This window comes from Mobula hypostoma, chromosome 7 (genome assembly GCF_963921235.1).
Source record: "Mobula hypostoma chromosome 7, sMobHyp1.1, whole genome shotgun sequence".
NCBI lineage: Eukaryota > Metazoa > Chordata > Chondrichthyes > Myliobatiformes > Myliobatidae > Mobula > Mobula hypostoma.
This window is the reverse complement of record NC_086103.1, coordinates 135,433,031-135,450,997: the sequence shown is the minus strand read 5'-3', so window position 1 is coordinate 135,450,997 and position 17,967 is coordinate 135,433,031. Positions and strand designations below refer to the sequence as shown.

At 40.5% G+C, this 17,967-nt stretch overlaps 1 protein-coding gene across 1 annotated transcript in view; it reads left to right on the top strand.

Annotated features, from left to right (window-relative positions):
- Positions 1 to 17,967, top strand: part of septin10 (septin 10) — a 61,848-nt gene that overhangs the window by 9,412 nt on the left and 34,469 nt on the right. Inside the window, exons 2-3 of the mRNA XM_063054070.1 lie at positions 12,906 to 13,020; positions 15,840 to 16,035. Coding sequence (XP_062910140.1) covers positions 12,906 to 13,020; positions 15,840 to 16,035 — 311 coding nt within the window. The remainder of the gene's footprint in view (positions 1 to 12,905; positions 13,021 to 15,839; positions 16,036 to 17,967) is intronic.

The following is a 17,967-nucleotide window of genomic DNA, read 5'->3' as shown; positions in this document are numbered from 1 at the left end:
GCATGAATATAGTGATAACTCAATTATAACAGTGGTCCCACACCTCCGGACCACGGACCGATACATGGCTGCGAAGAATGCAGCAGTGCAGCGATGGCCGGAACGCACCCAGCACACTTTTAAGAAAAAAGCCGAAATAAACAAGCTAATTGATTAGGTGCTGCCCAGCACGTAAATGTCAGCCCAGATCAGAGGCGACACAGTTGGCAGGAAAACAAGCCCAGGGCCCCCACTGATTCAGCGATATTGGTGTGTTGCAATGATTTTATATGTTTATACAAGGAAAATATGCGCTCTGTGTTTAACATCCAAACATTGCTTAAAATGTTATGATGCTATTGACTTATAATTCAGTGGTCCCCAACCTCTGGGCTGCGAAGAATGCAGTGGTACAGTGGTAGCCGGAACACACCCAGCACATCTTTAAGCAAAAAGCCGAAGTAAACAAGCTAATTGATTAGGTGTTGCCCAGCACTTAACACCCGGAACGCACCCAGCATATCTTTAAGAAAATCCTGCAACGAGGGGTGATGGGAGACAGTGATCCTCGAAGGGGGTTCCTTATATCCAGTCTATTCCACAGTTTAGTTTTCGTTGCATTCATTGCAGAAATCTTCACTTCGCAGCGATATGATGTTGGAAATGGAAGCAACGTTTTCAGTGCTTTTGTGGCTTTCTCAGGATATTCAGCCTTGACTTTGATCCAGAATGCCGGCAGAGATGTTATGTCAAACATACTTTTCAGCCTGCTGTCATGTGCAAGCTTGAGGAGTTGATCGTTTTCCCGCGCTGACATGGATGAATCACTGGGAACATTCACAAATGGGTCACGGACCCATTCCTTTGCACATCTTGGGTCATTTGCGTCTTGGATCACTGATGACCTCGCGTGTGTTAAAGTTCAACAGTGGGCGTGACAGGGAATGAGGAAAGGTGCAGCTGACTCATATCATTTCATATCACCAAATCATATTGTTTGCTTGCGGCCTGGTAGCACATGCTTTGCGGTCCGGGGGTTGGGGCGCACTGAAAACCTGTGCCAGTCAACTGGCAGGAGTGTACAAGGACATCTTCAATCTCTCACTGCTCCAATTGGAGGTTCCCAACCTGTTTCAAAAGGGTGACAGTCATACCAGTGCCCAAGAAGAGCAGTGACTTACACCCAGTTGCACTACTGTGATGAAGTGCTTTGAGAGGTTGGTCATGGCCAGAATCAATTTCTGCCCCAGCAAGGACCTGGACTCACTGCAATTTGCCTATAACTACAATAAGTCTACAGTGCTGTCCACTCAACCTATGGATCACCTGGACAATAGTAATACCTACATCCGGCTGCTGTTTGTTAATTGCAGCTCAGCATTCAACACTATTGCACCCTCAGTACTAATCAACAAATTCCAAAACCTGGGCCTCTTCTTCCCTCTTGAACTGGATCCTTGACTTCCTCATCGGGACATCACAGTCAGTGCAAATCGGAAATATCTCCTTGCTGACAGTCAACACTGATGCATCACACACAAAATGCTGGGGGAACTCAGCAAGCTCGGCAACATCCATGGAAAAGAGTACAGTCCTGCTGAAGAGTCTTAGCCCAGAGCGTCAACTGTGTTCTTTTCAGTATCTGCAGATTTTCTCTTGTTTGACACTGGTTCATTGCAAGGATCCATGCTTAGTCCAATGCTATACTCTTTCTGCACCCTCAAGCACAATCTATGAATTTGCCAGTGACAGAACTATTGTTGCCAGAATTTCAGATGGTGAAGACAAGATAGGAGCAGAACTAGGCCATTTGGCCCATCAAGTCTGCTCCGCCATTTTATCATGGCTGATCCATTTCCCTCTCAGCCCTAATCTACTGCCTTCTTCACGTCCAGACTGATCAAGAATCTGTCAATCTCTACCTTAAATATATCCAATGAGTTGACCTCCACAGCTGTCTGGGGCAGCAAATTCCACAAATTCACCACTCTTTGGCTAAAGAAATTCCTCATTTGTTCTAAATGGATGTCCTTCTATTCTGAGGCTGTGTCCTCTGGTGTTGGACTCCCCCCAAACACCCTCTCCAAATCTATCCTATAAAGGCCTTTCACCTTTCAGTAGGTTTCAATGTATTGAATTGAATTGAATTGAATTGACTTTATTTCTTACATCTTTCACATATGTGAGGAGTAAAAACCTTTACGTTACGTCTCCATCCGAATGTGCAAATTATAGTAATTTGTAATAATTAGTATGTGCAGTAAGGGATACAACAGAACAGTCATTGTAGCTTAGAAATACAATTGCGTCAGCGTATTGTATTTCTCCCTTAATTCTTTCTGAAATCCGGTGAGTACAGGCCCAGAGCCATCAAGTGCACCTTTCAAACCAAGAATCATTTTCTTGAATGTCCTTTGAACCCTGTCTAATGTCAACCAATCCTTTCTAAGATAAGAGGCCCAAAATTGCTCACAATACTCCAAATGAGACGTCACCAGCACTTTATAAAGCCTTAGCATTACATCCTTTCTTTTATATTCTAATCCTCTCGAAATGAATATTAATATCACATTTGCCTTCCTCACCACCAATTCAACCCCCAAATTCACATTTAAGGAATCCTGCATGAGGACTCCCAAGTCTCTTTGTGCCTCAGATTTTTAAATTTTCTCTCCATTTAGAAAATAGTGTACGCTTTTATTTCTTCTACCAAAGTGCATGACCATTCACTTCCCAACACTGTATTCTGTTTCTCATTTCTTTGCCCATTTTCCTAATCTGTAGCCTCTCTGCTTCCTCAACACTACCAGCCCCTCAACCTATCTCTGTATCGTCTGCAAACTTGGCCACAAGGCCATCAATTCCTTCATTCAAATCATTGACATATAATGTAAAAAGAAGCAGTCCCAACACATCCCCTGTGGAACACCGCTAGTCACTGACAGTTAAACAGAAAAGGCTCCCTTTATTTCCATTCTTTGCCTCCTGCCAATCAGCCAATGCTCTATCCATGCTAGTATCTTGCCTCTTATGCCATGAGCTCTTAACTTGTTATGGAGTCTTGTGTGGTGCCTTGTCAAAGGCCTGAAAATCCAAGTACACAACATCCACCAATTTTCCCTTGTCTAATCTACTTGTTATTTCTTCAAATAATTCCAACAAATATGTTAGGCAAGATTTTCCCTTAAGGAAATAGTGCTAACTTTGGCCTATTTTAATCATGTGCCTCCAAGTATCCTGAAACTACATTCTTAACAATCGACTTCAATATTTTCCCAACCACTGAGGTTAGACTAACTGGCCTGTAATTTCCTTTCTTCTGCCTGTCTCCTTTATTGAAGAGTGGAGTGATATTTGCAATTTTCCAGACCTCTGGAACCATGCCAGAATCCATTGATTCTTGAAATATCATTACTAATCCCTCCACAATTTCTTCAGCCACCTCCTTCAGAATACTGAGGTGTAGACCATCTTGTCCAGGTGACTTATCTACCTTCAGACCTTTCAGTTTCTCAAGCACCTTCTCCCTATTAATGGCATCTTCACTCACTTCTGTCCCCTGACACTCTCGAACTTCCAGCATACTGTTAATGTCTTCCACAGTGAAGATTGATGCAAAATCAGTTCACCTGCCATTTCCCCCATTACTACCATTTAAGCATCATTCGCTAGCAGTCCAATATCTATGCTCACTTCTCTCTTACACTTTCTATATCTGAATAAGCTTTTGGTATCCTTTTTAATATTATTGGGTTGCTTACCTTCATATTCCAAATTTCTCTTATTTATGACTTTCTCGTTGCATTCTGTTGGTTATTAAAGCTTTCCAATCCTCTGACGTCCCACTAATTTTTGCTCCATTTTATGCCCTTTCTTTGGCTTTTATGTTGACTTTGACTTCTCTTGTCAGCCACAGTTGCATCATCCTGCTTTTATAACACTTCTTTGGGGTGAATCTAACCTGCACCTTCTGAATTGCTGTTAGAAACTCCCGTCATTGCTGTTCCACTGTCATCCCTGCTAGTGTTCCCTTCCAATCGATTATGGCCAGCTCCTCTCTCATGCCTCTGTAATTCCCTTGACTCCACTGTAATAGTGATACTTCTGACTTTAGCATCTCCTTCTCAAATTGCAGGGTGAATTCTATCATATTATGAACATTGACTCCCAAGGGTTCCTTTACCTTAAGGTCTCATCAATTTTGGTATGTTGCACAACACCCAATCTAGAATAGCTGTTTCCCTAGTGGGCTCTGCCATGAGCTGCTCTTAAAAGCCATCTCATAGTGTTCTACAAATTCCACCATTTGGGATCCATAACCAACCTGATTTTCACAATCTACCATCGTATTGAAATCCCCCAGGTGAGGAGGTGTATAGGAGTGAGGTAGATCACCTGGTTGAGTGGTGTCGTAGCAACAACCTTGCACCCAACATTGTAAGACCAAGGAATTGATTGTGGACTTCCGGAAGGGGAAGTCAAGGTAACACACACCTGTTTTCATCGAGCGATCTGCAGTGGAAAGGGTGAGTAGTTTCAAGTTCCTGAGTGTCCAACATCTCCGAAGCTCTATCCTGAGCCCAGCGTATTGGTGCAGTTACAAAGAAGGCATGATGGCGACTATCTTTCATTAGGAGTTTAAGTATGACACCAAAAATACTTGCAAATTTCTATAGATGTGATGTGTGGAGAGCATTTTAACTGGTTGCATCACCATCTGGTATGAAGGGGTGACTGCGCCGAAAGTTGTAAACTTAGCTAACTGTGTCATGGGCACTAGCCTCTCCAGCATCGAGGACATTTTCAAAAGGCGATGCCTCAAAAAGACGCATCTATCGTTAAAGACCTTCATCACCCAGGACATGCTCTCTTCTCATTGGTACAGACACCTGAAGAAACACACTCAATCTTTTAGAAATGGCTTCCCCACCTTCACAGATTTCTGAATGGGCAATGAACCCATGCACAGGTCAATTTTCTTTTCTCTTTTTGCTCCTTTTGCACTACTTACTAAATTTTTTAATGATATATTTCTTATTGTAATTTATAGATTTCTTTATTATGTATTGCAATGTACTGCCTCAAAATTACAAATTTCATGACATTTGCCGGTGATATTAAACCTGATTCTGCTGAGTTCTCCAGCACTTTGTGTGTGTTACTCTGGATTTCCAGTATCTGCAGAATATCTTGCTCTTAATGTTAAGAGATGGATGGATTTCTGAGTATGCTGGCTGCTTTCCTGAGACAGCAAGAAATATAGACGGAGTCCATGGTGGGAAGGTTGGTTACTGTGATGTGCTGAGCTGTGTCCACAATTCTCTGCCGTTTCTAGTGGTCATGGGCAGAACAGTTACTTATCAAGCAATGATACATCCCATCCACATAGGATGGGTGGAGCCTCAAGGTTAAGACTATGTAGTTCAAAGTAAGTTTATTATCAAAGTACATATATGCCACCATATACAACCCTGTGAGATTCATTTTCTTGTGGGCATTCACAATAAATACAAGAAACACAATAGAATCAATGAAAAACCACCCTAACTAATGTGCAAAAGACAACAAACTGCAAATACAAAAAGAAAAATAAATAGTAGGAATAAATTACCAATAAATATCAAGAGCATGCGATGAAGAGTCCTTGAAAGTGAGTATGTAGGTTTTAGGAACAGTTCAGTGATGAGGTGAGTGAGACTGAGTGAAGTTATCTCTTCTAGTTCAAGAGCCTGATGGTTGAGGGATAATAACTGTTCCAGAACCTGGTGGTGTGGGTCGTTGATGATGGATGCTGCTTTCCTGTGACTGTGCTTCATGTAGATGTGCTCAATGGTGGGGAGGGCTTCACCCATGATCAACTGGGCTATATCCACTACTTTTTGTGGGCTCTTCTGTTCAAGGGAATTGGTGTTTATATACCATTCCTTGATGCAACCAGCAAATCAATTCTATAGAGTACACACCATCTATAGAAGTTTGTCAGTCTTAGATGACATATTCACAATATGTCATAAACTTTTTAGTTTATATTCACAAACTTCTTAGAAATGCTGCTGTGCTTTCTTCGTAATGGTATTTGCATGTGGGACCTAGGATAGATCCTCTAAAATGATAACATGAATAATTTAAAGTTGCTGACCCTCCCCCCCCCCCAATCCCCCAATGAGGACTGGCTAAGGGACCTCCGGTTTCCTCCTCCTCAAGTAAATAATCTGTTCCTTGGTCTTGTTGAGACTGAGTGAGAGGTTTTGCTGCGGCACCACTCAGCCAGATTTTCAACCTCCCTCCTAAATGCTGATTCATTACCACCTTTGATTCAGCTACCAACAATGGTGTCTTCAGCAAACTTAAGTATGGTATTGGAGCTGTGCTTAAGCCTCTCACCGGTGCACCTCAAGTGAATAGAGCAGAAGGCTGAGTTTAAACGCAAACAACAGGAATTCTGCAGATGCTGGAAATTCAAGCAACATACATCAAAGTTGCTGGTGAACGCAGCAGGCCAAGCAGCATCTCTAGGAAGAGGTGCAGTCGACGTTTCAGGCCGAGACCCTTCGTCAGGACTAACTGAAGGAAGAGTGAGTAAGGGATTTGAAAGCTGGAGGGGAAGGCTGAGTTCACAGCTTTCTGGTTCACCCGTGCTAATGCAGATGTTGTTACCATTCCGAACCGACTGGGGTTTGCAGATTGCATCTTTGCTGTCTAGATGTTCCAGGGTTGAGTGAAGAGCTAGTGAAGTGGCACCTGCTGTTGACGTGTTGGGACAGTAGGCAAATTGGAGCAGATCCAAGTTGCTTCTCAGGCAGGAGTTGATATATTTAATCACCAGCTTCTCAAAGTATTTAATCACAGTGGATGTAAGTGCTACTGGATGAGAGTCATTGAGGCAGATTACCATGTTCTTCTTAGGCACCGGTATAATTGAAGCCTGCTTAAAGCAGGTGGTTACCTCAGACTGCTGAAGTGAGATGTTAAAGATATCGGGAATACTCCGATTGATCCGCACTGGTCTTTAGTACCCAGCCAGGTACCCCATCTGGGCTGGATGCTTCGTTTAAAGGTGACGTACCCTCGTACTTGAGAGTTAAGTCCCCCGAGTCCTTCATAAGTTTGTTAAGACTTTTCAAAAGTACATTACTTAAAGGGCAATTACTGGCTGCAGTTTGCAGTGAGAGTAGCTCGGAAGAAGTGCAAGTGTTTGATTTCTCTCAAAGCAAAGGAAAGTACTAGAAAATGTAAGGAAATCGAATAGTTAAGTACAGAATCTGCAAAAGAAGATACAGAATCTACATAAGCATTTCTCTTTACTCTCCTCCACCAGGCAATTTGGAACTTTGCTTTATGTCCACCAATACAAATTTTCCTTTTTTAGTGTATCAATCTAGATAACTTACTTGTGCTCAATGTAAAGGTTGGCAAAGCATTTCTTTGATGACTCAATCAAGATTTGGATTATCTCTCTCTCCTGCTTATCGGGCAGCCATACAGTTCTACATATCTTACTAACTGGTCGATCTATGTATTGGTCGTTGAATGATCGCACCTTTCTTGTAAGTTGTCTTAGCATTAAGCTTCATTTATTATTAGTTGTTAATCCTCATAAAGTGAGAAGTCTGTATGTTACTCTGTTGCTGTTTATCATGGAAGTAAATAGAGCTTAAAGTTGAAAGGAAAGCAGAAGATTGGAATGTAGCAAATGTATTTCTAGTATTCAGATATGTTTGTATAAATTTGATTCGACAATGCTTAATTGTTAACCTCCTTAGTGTAAGTTTAGATTGGGCAGCATTTGTTAGGTCTGTCTGGAAAGGGTTTCTGATGACACATTATGTGGACAAGCTGACTAGAGGAGAGGCCATACTGGATCTAGTAGTAGGGAATGGACCTCAGTCATTGAATCTCCCAGTGGATGAGCATTTCGTAGACAGTGACCACAACTCACTGTCCTTTACTATAATCTTATTCAGAGATGAGAGTAAATAGTATGGAAAAGTACTTAATTGAGGGAGCGCTGATTATGATACTATTACACAGGAACTTGGGATCATAATTTGGGGACTGATGTTCTCAGGGAAATGTACAATGGAGATGTGGAGGTTGTTTAGGGACCATATTTATGGGGTTCTGGACAGATTTGCTGCATTGAAGCTGGGAAAAAATGGTAGGTGAAGGAACCATGCTTGACGAGAGGTGGATCATTTAGTCAGGAAGGAGGAGGCATACTTATGGTATAGGAAGCAAAGATCAGAAAGGGCTTTTCATAATTAAAAGAGCTTAAGAAGGAACCTAGTGGTAAAGAAGGTCTTTGCAAAGAGGTTTAAGGAAAACCCCAAGGCATTCTAGATGTATATAAAGAACAGGAGCTTAACTTGTGCGAGGGTAGGACAGATCATGGATAAGAGGGAAGATGTGCCTGGAGTTTTTGGAGTTGGGAAGGTTCTGAAAGAATACTTTGCTGCAGTATTCACCAGTGAGAGAGACCTTGATGAATGAGAGTTCAGCATAGCGCGTGTGCAGGAATATGTGTTGCAGGGTGTGTTGACAGTTTTGAAAAACATTAGGATAGTTAAAGGACCTGGGGCCAGATGAGATATATTTCAGGTTACTGTGGGAGTGAGAGAAGAAATTGCTACCCCATTGATGATGATCTTTGCAGCCTCACTGGCTATAGGAGTAGTACCAGAAGATTGGAGGATGGTAAACATTGTTCCTTTAGTTTAATCCCGGAAATTACAGACCTATAAATCGTACATCAGTGGTGAGCAAACCTGGAAAGGAATCTTGAAGACTGGATTTATGAGCATTTGAAGAACCATAGAGTGATCATGGATGGTCAGCATGGCCTTCTGAGAGCCATGTTGTGCCTCACAAGCTTGATTGATCTTTTCAGGAAGGTGACAAACTAAATTGAAGATAGATTGATGGATTTTAATAAGGTGTTCAACAAGGTTCTGCATGGTAGGATCATTGAGAAAGTCAAGAGCCATAGAATTCAGGCAAATTTGGCTGCATGGATTCAGAATTGTCTTGCCCACTAAAGGCAGAGGTTGGTAGTAGATGAAACATATTCTGCCTGCAAGTCTGTGACTAGGGGGTGTTTCACAGGAAGCTGTCTGGGACCCCTACTCTTTGTGATTTTTATAATTGACAGATGGTGAAGTGGAGGGTGGGTTGATAAGCTTGCAAATGACACAAAGGTTGCTGGTGTTCTGAATAGTGTAGGAGGTTGTTGTAGGTTACAACGGGGCTTTGACAGGCTGCAGAGCTCAGCTGACAAGTGACAGATCCAGAGAAGTGTGAAATAATATACTTTGGAAGATTGTATTTGAAAGCGGGATTCGTAGTAGTGTGGAGAAACAGAGGGTACTTGGGATCCATATCCAGAAAACCTATATAGCTGCCACAGCAAGTTGATAGGGTGGTAAAGAAGATGTATTTGCCTTCATTGGGGGATTGCATCCAAGAGCCACAAGTTAATGTTGCAGCCCTGTAAAACTCCAGTTAGACCATGTTTGGAGTATTGTGTTGAGTTCTGGTTTCCTCATTAAAGGAAGGCTGTGGGACCTTTGGACAGGATGCAGAGGAGATTTACCTGAATACTATCTGGATTAGAGAGCAGATCTGATGAGGAAAGGTCGAGCGAGCTATGGATTTTCTCTTTGAAGTGGAGGATGAGTGGCATTAGATAGAGTGGACAGCTAGCACCTTTTCCCCAGGCTGGCAGTGGGTAATATGAGAGGACATAATTTTAAGGTGCTTGGAGGAAACTATAGGGAGGATGTTAGAGGTAGTTTTTTTTTACATAGGGAGTGGTAAGTGCCTGGAGCACACAGCCAGTGGGTAGTGGTAGAGGTATTAGTGATATTTAAGAGACGTAGATGATAGAAAATGAAGGGCTTTATGGGAAAGAAGGTTTAGATAGGTCTTGGAATCGGACGGCACAACACTGTGGGTCAAAGGGCTTCTATGTTCTAATTCAGTGGTTCTTAGTGGTGCGGTTACATGTCCTAAGGAGACGTTATGGGAAATAAAAGTCATTGTGGGGGGGGGGTGGATATTCAAGATTCTTCAGTGGGGGGGTGGTCAGTAAGTGGCATCCTAACTTGAGGCACGAGACCTGACTGACCGTGTCAACTCACTGCTGTCGTCAACATCTGACAGGCATTCCCAGTTTGTGCTCATTTTTAATTTTAATTTAGCCCCGTTAATGATGGATAAATATGTACGGCACAATCTCTGAGTCTAAAGGTGGTGAAGCCATGAATTCTGATCCTGCTAAGAAACTGTACAGAGGGTGTGTTAATACAATGTTACATACCTGGAGTATGGTTTTATTCAGTTCCTGTCAGATCAGCGACACCACATGTGTCTTTATTGTAATACTGTAGTACGCTGTCAGATGAAGTCATGACTCCATAAAGGTTGCAGGAACACTTTCGAAAAAGACACCCTGAAAAGACCACTTATGGTATTACTCAGTTCCAGAAGATGAAAGAAGCATTTGAAAAGCTTTACACACTCGAGTCATTTGTCAAGAAGGCTAAAAAATGACCTTGATAGTCTCAATGCTTCTTATAACACTTACAAAATGATAGCAAAGTGGAAGACATCATACAATTGGTGAAAGATTGATAATGCCAGCTGTATCAGAAGTGCTCACCACTGTTCTCAAAATGTTATAACATTTTGAAATGTTACCAGTATTTTAAAATCAATTCCTCTGAGTAATAACTCAGCAGCTCATTGTATTGACAAAATGAGTGAAGATATTGAGTATCAACTATGTACAGAGCTACAAGAAAACAATTCGGAATACAACTGGATGAGTCAACTGTACGGGACAGCGAGGCATTGCTAATGGCATATGTATGGTTTATCAAAAATGGAAAGCATATGAAGAAATTCTCTTTTGTAAAATGTTGAAAACAAATATCAACAGATCTCAAAATGTATATTGGGGATAAAAGTATTCCAGTTAGGCACATGATTTCCTTGTGCAACGGATGGAGCACTGTATATGACAGGTTGCTATGCTGGGTTAGTGGCATCTATGAAAAAAAGAAATTCCAAGTCTGTTTGCAATACATTGTGTAATTTTTTGTCAATATCTTGCAGCCAAAAACCTCAGCCAGTGACTTTTTTTCAAGCATGGCTCCTGGTGAGATTTTCTGTTTTATCCAGGCAAGAAGTGCAGTATGCACTTCTATCAGAAGATTGGAAATGTATAAGCAAAACATTGGGAGAAGAATGTTCTTATGATTTCCCTGTATGGAAAGAATGTCACTCTTTCATAGACAGCGATTTGCAGTCACTGAAGAAGGATTTTCAGAATCGAATCAGGGATTTGAACGATCTGGAAATTCCAGACTGGGTAATTAACCCATTTCTTTGCAAGGTGGAAGAACACGAAGGGAGATTGCAAGAAGAAATTACCGAAATTCAGAATGATAAAGAAGCAAAAATGCTTTTCAAAAATGTGGCTACACTGTCATGAAGTTTCCTGGTCTTTGGAGAAGAGCCAAACTGCTTTTCATTGCATTTCCATCCTCCCACCTTGTTGAAAGAGGCTTCAGTGCAGTGAACCATGTACTCACAAAAAACAGAAACCGCTTAGACATTGTTACGTGTGCGGACGCTGTCACAACTTGAACCAGGTACTTCAACTCTTGCTGAAAACCATCAAGCTCAAGGATCACATTGATATCGAAACTGCTGTACAGCACACAAGAACTGTGTAAGCTGGGTTTAAAGACAAATAAAAATTTAAAGGAGAATCATTTTTCTCATGTTAGCATATAGTAGACATGTTTTTATACAGGAAAGTGTGCTGTGCCTAAGACGGGCATCGGCAAGTATGAAGGTGATTTAGGGAGGTGTTGGGCTAAAAAAAAAAAGGTTGGGAAACGCTGTTCTAATTCATAGTATGCTCTAATGGGGTTGGTGGATCCAAAGACATTGATAGGACACTTGCCTAAAAATACCACTCTTCTGTTTGATTGTAATTATTCACTGGTTGGTAAGTATATCTGGAAGATTTTGTATCAAACTACTTTGTTAAGCAGGATCCTGGAACTTTTTGGAATACTGGAAATTTCTGTTCTGACTGCAGTATGACATTGATAGTAACATCAATCTTCTTTGCACCCTCAGGTGTGGGAATGACTGCTTTAATTAACAGTGAGGAGATGTAATGTGCTGAAAGTCTTTCTGTGTTGTTGACTTATAAATAATTAACTGTTCAATAAATATTAGACTCTCAAAATGCTGGAGGAACTCAGTAGGCCAGGTAGCATCTATGGAAAAAAAGTATAGTCAATATTTCAAGCCGAGACCTTTCACCAGTCCTGCTGAAGGGTCTCGGCCTGAATCATCAATTGTACTCTCTTTCAGTGATGTTGCCCGGCTTGCTGAGTTCCTCCAACATTTTGTGTATGTTGCTTGGATTTCCAGCATCTGCAGATTTTCTCTTGTCAATACCTATTAGATTAGAGATTTTTAGTGAAACATTCAGAATCTTTGAGCAAATTTAGTGATGGTAGTGGACCCTCCTAAATTACCTTGCTCCCACACTCTGGATAATAAATGTTTGTAAAATGATTTCTAAATAATATTATTCTTAAATTGAACTGTTGACCCTTGTGATTAAAAACTACGTAGACATACCTGTACTGCTTGAGTTGTTTGAGGCAGTTGGGCAGAGAAATTTGATGTCCTTTAGGATTTGGGGATGTGAATTACAATCATAAATCAGCTACAGACAGTTTGCATGGGACTGAATGACGTTTTCTTAAACAATCTTTTTGATATTGCGTTTAATCTGCTTCCAATTATAAATGGTATACTTGTTCATTGTTGTTAATGTCAGTAAAACACATAGAAGCTGAAAACATTTTAATTGTGACTTTCTGTAAAACTTTTCACTTTTGCAGAGTGAAAGCGTCCGTCCACTTTCCTTGTCGGGCCATGTGGGATTTGATAGTTTACCGGATCAGCTAGTCAACAAATCTACCTCCCAGGGTTTTTGTTTTAATATTCTTTGTGTTGGTAAGTACTTGATCATTTTGTATTCCAGTTCAATTTGGTTGAAGGGTGATCAATAATGTTGATCGGGTATCTGCAGAATTTCTTTTCTTGAGAGTAGGCAAAAAATGGGGCAGGCAGTTCATGAAGAAGTCACTTTTTGATCTGAGAGATAATAGAATTTTGCGATTTGTTGCCTGAAATGCTGTCATGGCAGAGTCAATGAAGTTTTCATCAAGAGCTTCTTTGAAGATGGTGCGAAGGTAGGCATATTGATCTTATGATCAGTTCTGATCTCATTAAAAACTGTAACAGGGTCAAGGAATTATTTTCCTCTATCTTCTCCATTGTTTTTCTTTGCCTGCAATCAGCATGTCCCTTTACCTAATTCTTTTTCCCTTCCTTCTCACATCTCCACTGAACAATCGCTGTAATCCCTTTTCCCCACCTTTCTTTCCTTTCTTCACCCCCCCCCCCCCACCAAGCACTTTTATTTTGTGGTCACTGGAGTTAAGATAAAACATTGATTCTAAGTAGAAAGGCTATAAGAAACAAAAGGTACTGGTAAGTTGATTTTAAGTCACATGTACCAAGGTACAGAGGAAAACTTTGTTTTGCATGCAATCCATTTAGATCACTTCATTACAATGGTGTACAGGTATTAAGGTAGTAAAAGGGAAAACAATAAACATTTGCTGTCCTCTAAAAGCACTAAAGATATTATAACCATATAACAATTACAGCACGGAAACAGGCCATCTTGGCCCTTCTAGTCTGCTGAACTTTCTTGTGCTCTTCAATTAACTTTGTGATTCATTAAGACATCCTATTTCCTTCTGAATACCAACACTTTCAATCTGTCAACATTTAAGTAATAAGCCTATTTTACAACTTATTTTTAGCAAAGTGGAGGACCTTGCATTTTCAACATTGTACACCATCTGCCAGTATCTGTGACCAGTTCTTTATCCAGTTTATATCACTCTGGAGAGTCTTTGTTTTCTTCACTTTTTTACTCTCTCCAATATTTTAGCTTCCCCTCATCTACATCATTGCTATGGATGTGAACAGCCAGATTTCAGCACTCCACTTGTTAAAGCCTCATGGCCCAAAAATAACATAGGTGCTTTTGCAGTTTTTTTTTCTGGTAGCCATTCCTTAAAAATCCATATCAAGCACTCCTAATTTTGTTCAGTTTTCTTTTGTATTACATCCTTTTGAAGCCTTTTTGAGAATCAAAATACATCGTACAAGTTCATAATCATTTTTTTCCACTAGTCACAATCTCAAGGTGTTCCTAATAGTTTTGTAAAACATGATTTCCTTCTCATGAATCCTTGTTATATTTCCATGAATTCTTGTTGTATTTGCATGATAATTAAGGATGTTCTAAAGTTACAGGCACTATATTTCTTTTTATATGCTATATTTATATCTCTTCACAAATCCTGCTTTATTTTTCAAGGTGGATATCTAGTGTTAGAGATTTGGATGAAGTTTTATTAACTGCGTTTGCTCATTCGTTATGTGCTGTGTCATGCAACATCGTGATCATGGTCTTTCCATGACCATGATTGTTCTTGGCAAACTTTTCTACAGAAGTGGTTTGGAATTGTCTTCTGAGCAGTGTCTTTACAAGATGGGTGACCCCAGCCATTATCAATACTCTTCACAGATATTCTGCCTGGCGTCAGTGGTTGCATAACCAGGAATTGTGATGTGAACCAGCTGCTCATACGACCAGCCACCACCTCCTCCCATGGCTTCATGTGACTCTGATCGGTGATTTGTGGGGGGGGCGGGGAGGTGGCTTAGTAGGTGATACACCTTGACCAAGTGTGACCAGCAGGCTGGCAGGGGGAAGGAGCACCTTACACCTCCTTTGGTAGAGCTGTATCTTCACTCCACCATTATTAACTGCAGAGAAGATAAAATATAGTTGGAGACACAAGACTGCTGGATCGTGCAGCAAAAAAAGAACTTAGTGAATCAAGCAACATCTGTGGAGGCAAAAGGATGGCCAACATTTTGAGTTGACATTCTGAGTCAGGGCAGAGAAGACGGTTACTTGCATGGGCAGGATCTCTGACGATGAACCTTTGAGTGGGAATATTAGGGGCACTTGAGAAAAATATGTTACAATGTTAGTTTATATTGTACCAGAAAGATAAAATACAAGGTTGATATGATTAGTAAAAGCAGCAGCTGAGTAGTTAAAGAGAAACTTGAGATATTCCAGTCAGGTCTTGTAATTGATTAAATCTTCTGTATGCTAGATATATTTACATTGTGCTTCTTGAATTTCAAGATGCATAAACGGCCATAAGTTTGAAATTCTGTGTCTATATGTGATGAATCAAAGAAGTCAATTGCCAATTTAGCTCTATGTAATTACAAACTTTTCATGAAATGGAGAATATCTTTTCAAATTTTATTACCTTAGCATTAATTGAGTTATCTTATGGAATGAATTGTGCAGTAGTTAAAGCTAAATCTCAGTAGATTTTTCTGTAATTTTATTTTCCCTTTTCTGAAACGAGTGCCAGACTTGTTTCATTTATTTGAAATTTGTTCTCTCATACTTTAATCTATATCAAGATTTCTTAAAGCTTGTTAAATATTGCAAATTGCACAATGTCATCTCTTTAACACCTCTCTTAAAAGTAGGAGATGAATATTATTTCAATTAGAAGTCTGTTTGTGTTACTAATGAGTTCTTGTTCTGCATTTATATGAAGTCCTTCAAAGAAAAAGATATACCTTTGTGGCTTGCTATTAACAATATATTCTAAAATACCTAGTTATATGATTATAGGTATTATAACTTTGTTTTGTAATTTCAGGAGAAACTGGCATTGGAAAGTCAACCCTTATGGATACTTTGTTCAACACTAGCTTTGAGAATAGCCAGTCAACACATTATGAAAGTCAAGTAAAATTGAAGGCCCAGACTTACGAACTACAGGAGAGCTCTGCTCGTTTAAAACTAACCATTGTGAATTCAGTGGGCTTTGGAGACCAAATAAACAAAGAAGATAGGTAAGTGTTTACAGTGGTGCTGTCACATCAGTACTTGGGCTTCAGTTATTCACTGTGTAACGGTATACAGTGGATTCAGGTTAATTGGGCCATTGGTTAATTGGGGCAGCTGTTTATTCAAGACAACTCTTAAAGAACAAAAGCTAATCAAGAAAGTGGCCAAGATTCCCTTCATTTATTTGGGACACTATGCTGCTTAATTGGGACAGGAGACTTGCCAGACAGTTTCTAACTAGTGTCAATCGCATGTGCTTGTGTGGCCGTTAATCACAGCACCATGCTCTGAGCAAACAGTTTTTAAAAAGTTGTCCCAAACATGAGGAAGTGTGCAGATGCTGGAAACTCAAGCAACACACACAAAACATGCTGGTGAATGCAGCAGGCCAGGCAACATCTATAGGAAGAGGTACAGTCGACATTTTGGGCCGGGACCCTTTGTCAGGACTAACAAAGAAGAGATTTGAAAGTGGGAGAGGGAGGGGGAGGGATGGAGCTAAGAGCTGGAAAGTTGATTGGCAAAAGGGATACAAGGCTGGAGAAGGGAGAGGATCATGGGACGGGAAGCCTGGGGAGGAAGAAGGGAGGAGGGGAGCCCAGAGGATGGAGAGCAGGCAAGGAATTATAGTGAGAGGGACAGAGAGAAAAAAAAGGAAAAAAATAATAAATAAGGGATAAAAGTTGTATGTGTTCAAAAAGCTGTGATTTTTATCACTGATAGTTGGTGAGAAATAAGCAGCAAGACAATCAGAACTGTTTACTCACTGCAATTTCAAGTATTTAGGCTTGGAGATGCTACTTAACAGCTGAGAGTGAAAAACGAAATGATTTTACTACTTCAAGTTAGAAATTTTGAAGAATTTGAAGGTTTTGACAATCATTTTGAATATTACAATGAAAATGAAGATTTGGAGGATGTAATCATCGATAGAATTGTATGAAAGCAGTCCACCATCTGCACTAAGTGTCTGCACTGATTTTGGTTATTTACTGTCAAAGGAACGTGACGTGGATGAATTCGTCCGTCGATAAGTATTAGGAATTAAGGCACAGTTTTATAGTACTGCAGTAGTATTGGTAATGTTCTAATTTGTTCTGAATTTTATTTAAATACGTAATTTGTTACTCTTTGACTCTTTATGCTTTTTTAACTATTTCAATTAAAAACTTCGGCCAATTGGGGCTGTTGCTTAATTGGGTCAAAATGTACTGGTCCCTATGTGTCCCACTGAACTGGAATCCACTGCGTCTCAATGATATGGATGAAGAAAACTCAAATGTAATATTTATAAGTTGTGAGGAAGATGCATAGTCTCCATTTTGACTTAACAACACAAAATGCTGGAGGAACTCCGAAAGTTAGGCAGCATCTATGGAAGGGAATAAGCAGTCGATGTTACGGACCAAGACCCTTCATCAGAATTGGAAAGAGAGGGGCCAGAATAAGAAGGTGGAGGGAGGGAGAAGGAGTACAAGCTGGCAGGTGATAGGTGAAACCAGATGAAGGGGTAGGTGGGTGGATGTGGTGGGTGGGGGATGAAGTAAGAAGCTGGAAAGTGGTAGAAGAGGCAAAGGGCTGAAAAAGAGGTGGACCCTGGAATAAAGGGGAGGAGGAGGGATTCAGAGGGAGGTATTGGGCAGGTGAGAAGAGAAGGAGTGACAGAATAACCAGAATGGGGATTGGAAAAAGAGGGGAGGATGGAGAAATTGCTGAATGTTAGAGAAAACAATGCTTATGCCAGCCTTTTAGAGCCCCAGCAACACAACCTTGATCCTTATCGCATTGCATCTCCGTTCTTCTATAACCATTCAGATAATATCTTTGTCTTCAGAAAGAAAGTAGATTATGCATTTATTTATACATCTGCTATTTGTATGCCCATTCATCCAACGTCTAAATCACAGTGATACAAGAGATCCTGCGGATGCTGGAAA